This window comes from Takifugu rubripes, chromosome 20, assembly GCF_901000725.2.
Source record: "Takifugu rubripes chromosome 20, fTakRub1.2, whole genome shotgun sequence".
Taxonomy (NCBI): Eukaryota; Metazoa; Chordata; class Actinopteri; order Tetraodontiformes; family Tetraodontidae; genus Takifugu; species Takifugu rubripes.
Genome location: NC_042304.1, coordinates 18,174,420 through 18,178,083, shown reverse-complemented (window position 1 = coordinate 18,178,083; position 3,664 = coordinate 18,174,420). Strand labels below are relative to the sequence as shown.

The window sequence follows — 3,664 nt, the reverse complement described above, 5'->3', positions numbered from 1 at the left end:
AGGGTTAGAGGGTTAGGGTTAGAGGGTTAGGGGGTTAGGGGGTTAGAGGGTTAGGGGGTTAGAGGGTTAGGGGGTTAGGGGTTAGGGGTTAGGGGTTAGGGTTAGAGGGTTAGGGGGTTAGAGGGTTAGAGGGTTAGGGGGTTCGGGTTAGAGGGTTAGGGGGTTAGAGGGTTAGGGGGTTAGGGTTAGAGGGTTAGGGGGTTAGAGGGTTAGAGGGTTAGGGGGTTAGGGTTAGAGGGTTAGGGGGTTAGAGGGTTAGAGGGTTAGGGGGTTAGGGTTAGAGGGTTAGGGGGTTAGAGGGTTAGGGGGTTAGGGTTTAGAGGGTTAGGGGGTTAGAGGGTTAGAGGGTTAGGGGGTTAGGGTTAGAGGGTTAGGGGGTTAGAGGGTTAGAGGGTTAGGGTTAGAGGGTTAGAGGGTTAGGGTTAGAGGGTTAGGGGGTTAGAGGGTTAGGGGGTTAGAGGGTTAGAGGGTTAGAGGGTTAGAGGGTCAGGGTTAGAGGGTTAGGGTTAGAGGGTTAGAGGGTTAGAGGGTTAGAGGGTTAGGTTAGGGTTAAGGGTTAAGGGTCAGGGTTAGGTTAGGGTTAAGGGTTAAGGGTTAAGGGTCAGGGTTAGGTTGGGGTTAGGGTTAGTGTTAGAGAACCAACCAAACCAGACTCATCAGCAGCTGCAGGAGCAGGAAGCTGTTGGACAGGGTGAACAGGTGTGGCTTTGTCGTGCAGGTTGAGGGCCGGACTCTGTGACAGGTGCTCCGTCACGCAGGAGTTCGCCAAGAGGAGACAGCAGGAGTTCGAAGCCTCCCACCTTCAGAGTCTGCAGCACATTTCGCTCATGGGTCGTTTTACTTCTACTGAGTGATCGGTGGTTTCACCTCCTCTGGGCGCCGTTCTGATCTGCTCTTGCACCTGTTTTACAGCAGGAGAAATGAACACCTTAAAAAAGGAAAACAAGAGACTGAAAGAGGAGAACAAAGTGCTGAAAGCCGCCCTGCAGTGAGTCAACGCCGAGGAACCTTCGAACAAGAGCTTTTTACTTCACAAGGTCCGATAATCAAGTGTGTTTGTTCCCAGTGAACAATCCTCCAACACCTCCGAGCTGACACTCACCAGCTCCCCCGACCTCTCACCCTCCTCTGGACCTGTGCCCCTCATCGCTACGGCAACCAGCAAACCCAGCAAGCAGCCACCAGATGGCGAGGTGGACCACAGGAAGGACGGTGAGCGACTCTGAAAGGAAGGTTGAGGGTGCATCTCTGCACATGTTGATGGTTTTGCTTCTCTGCCCAACAGAACTGGAGCAGCGACAGTGGAAAAGCAGCAGCCGCCGATACTTTGTGAGTTCATCAACGTTGATGTCGTCTGAGAAACCCTGAGAAAGCCTCTGACACATACCACCAAATCCTCATGGAGAAACCGAACTTCAGGGTTGTCGTCTCCACTTCTGAACTGTTGTGAATTTTCCTCTGTCACAGGAGTCGTACAAACCTCTGCCGATGCCTCCAAACAGGAAGTGCGATGCTAGTTTGTCCTACAGTGGCGAGAGGAGGTGAGCGGTGCTCCCACACAATCGGTGCATTGGCAGATGATTCTCACAGAGCTGATGTTCTTCCATCTTCTGTGGATGCTTCACACAGCTTACAGATGAAACTATGTAGAGTTCTCATCTCCAGCGAATGTCCGCCAAATGATCCGTGAAGGTCGGTGCTCCGACCTTTCTGACTCGCTTGTCTTTCACTCAGACCTCCCAGTGCTGAAGCTCTGGACCAGCAGCCGTTGATCTTTCCTCAGTCTCTCCTCGTGAAGAACTCCACCAGTGGAGAGGTGAAGCCCAGCAGACATGGCTTCCATGTTCCTCTTCCCTGCCGTCCTCAGCCAATCAAAGGCAGCGCTGTGTCTCTCCCCTGGTCCTCTCCTCCGGTGAACAGTCTGATGATGAGTCCCTCTCCCAAATCAAACATGACACCCTTCCCCAACCTGGCCACCGCTGAGAGCCTTCATCCTGGATTAATGTCCGTCTGGCACAGGCAGGAAGCTCCGAAACTCAACACCACAGAACAAACGGTTCTGTTCAGGCTCAGGAGCCTCCCAGAACATGCGGAGGCTCAAAGAAACACTGTGGGGAAAAAGGAAAAGCCTGCATGCTGGACTGAAAGGATCAGCGCAGAAGGGCCCAAAGAGGTGTACGAAGGACCTCTGGATCTGTCCGATCGAGGAAGGTCCACATCGCCCCAGTCACCGAGGGATTACTCACCCACTGCCTTACCAGATGCAGAACCAACACAGAACAGCCCTGACGGGCACCTGAAGGCAGAACCATCAGCTCACCGTGATATTTCTCCGTCAATCTCACTCAACTCCCCACTCCAAGAGCAGGAGGAGGAACCTGCCGCAGACTGTAAGAGCCAGGTAAGATCGGGCGGTAAGAACAACCGTGAAAGGTTCTGTTGGAGGAACACAGGTGAACAAATTCATGTGGCAGCAGGTGAGCAAGGAGCAGAAGGAGTTCCATGGGATGAAGGAGCAGAGCAGTGACAAGAAGGCGCCGGTCTTCACCATCTCCTTACATCCAGGTAAACAGATCAACGCATGTTTCAGTCACATGGCTCCTGAAAATGGCTGTCAGAGATCAGAGCAGAAGAAGGGACAGTGAGCAGAGCTGACAGCAGCTTCTTCAGTGAAGGTTTTGATGATTGGAACAGGAATAAACCTTCATTTCTGTGCTGGTTCCAGAAGGACTGTCTTATCCCCAGTGGCAATAAAAATCCCTGAACTGGGAGGAATCTGATCAATGATCCGACCTGTTTGGGTGCACTTCCTCTAATCACAACTCTGCTTTAGCTGTTTCAGCTGTTTTATGGTGCCCAGAGTCCATCCATACTGGGGGGGGGGGGGGGGGGGGGGGGGGGGGGGGTAAGAGGGGACTTTCTGCTGCTGTTTGTTGACCCTGAACAGGTGAAGGAGATAAATCAGGTCAACAGGTACACGTGCACGAAGACAGCGGAGGAAGTTCCAGCCCGGTCATCTGATTTCTCCTCATCACATGACTCAGTAATCTGCTAAAGGGACTGTTGTAGTCATGTAATTGGACTCGTGTGTTTGTGTAATAGTAGTAGTGCTGGAGACGCTGAATTCTGCTCTGCAAAAACAAGGATCTTTAAATGATGAGGTAGAGTCGCACACGTAATTTTGGAATTATCTCCTTCTCTTCTTTGCTATCCGGGTTTCTGCGATTCTGTATCTTTGTGTCCATCATCAGTCGGCAGCAGCAGAGTCTGAAAACAGCCAGGAAGAACAGGACATCGAGCAGGAAGGACACCGGAGCTGCAAGAGGAAGAGGAGCACACTGCATACGGAGTCCGACCCGGATACAAACTGTACGCAAACTTCCCATTTCTCAGGATAATTTAGTCCTTTTGCTTCTTTTCCAGCCTCCTCTGGAGAGTCTTGTTCATCTTCTCATCTCAACGATACCAAATCTTCCCGTTCTCAGTTTCTAAAGAGTTTTTCTCTCCACCAGGAGTTTTTTTCTCCACCAGGAGAGGAAGGTCAAGGTCCCCATGGCAACTGAGGAAAAGATCTCCAGTTGTCCAAGTGTGACATTTCCATCCAGGAAACATGCTGTTGTTTGATATTTAATTAAAAATAAAAATAAAATTATTCCTACTGCAA

The 3,664-nt window shown here is 51.2% G+C and overlaps 1 protein-coding gene across 7 annotated transcripts in view; it reads left to right on the top strand.

Annotated features, from left to right (window-relative positions):
* Nucleotides 1-3,664, top strand: part of rbbp8l (retinoblastoma binding protein 8-like) — a 12,006-nt gene extending 8,342 nt beyond the window's left edge. For 4 of the 7 annotated variants that reach the window (XM_029828753.1, XM_029828751.1, XM_029828752.1 and 1 more), the window contains 10 exons: nt 719-831; nt 913-988; nt 1,067-1,212; nt 1,286-1,329; nt 1,468-1,541; nt 1,735-2,401; nt 2,475-2,565; nt 3,103-3,161; nt 3,252-3,369; nt 3,513-3,664. In XM_029828753.1, coding sequence (XP_029684613.1) covers nt 719-831; nt 913-988; nt 1,067-1,212; nt 1,286-1,329; nt 1,468-1,541; nt 1,735-2,401; nt 2,475-2,565; nt 3,103-3,161; nt 3,252-3,369; nt 3,513-3,514 — 1,390 coding nt within the window. In that variant the 3' untranslated portion in view covers nt 3,515-3,664. The remainder of the gene's footprint in view (nt 1-718; nt 832-912; nt 989-1,066; nt 1,213-1,285; nt 1,330-1,467; nt 1,542-1,734; nt 2,402-2,474; nt 2,566-3,102; nt 3,162-3,251; nt 3,370-3,512) is intronic. The other 3 variants (XM_029828755.1, XM_029828756.1, XM_029828754.1) reach the window with 3 other exon arrangements.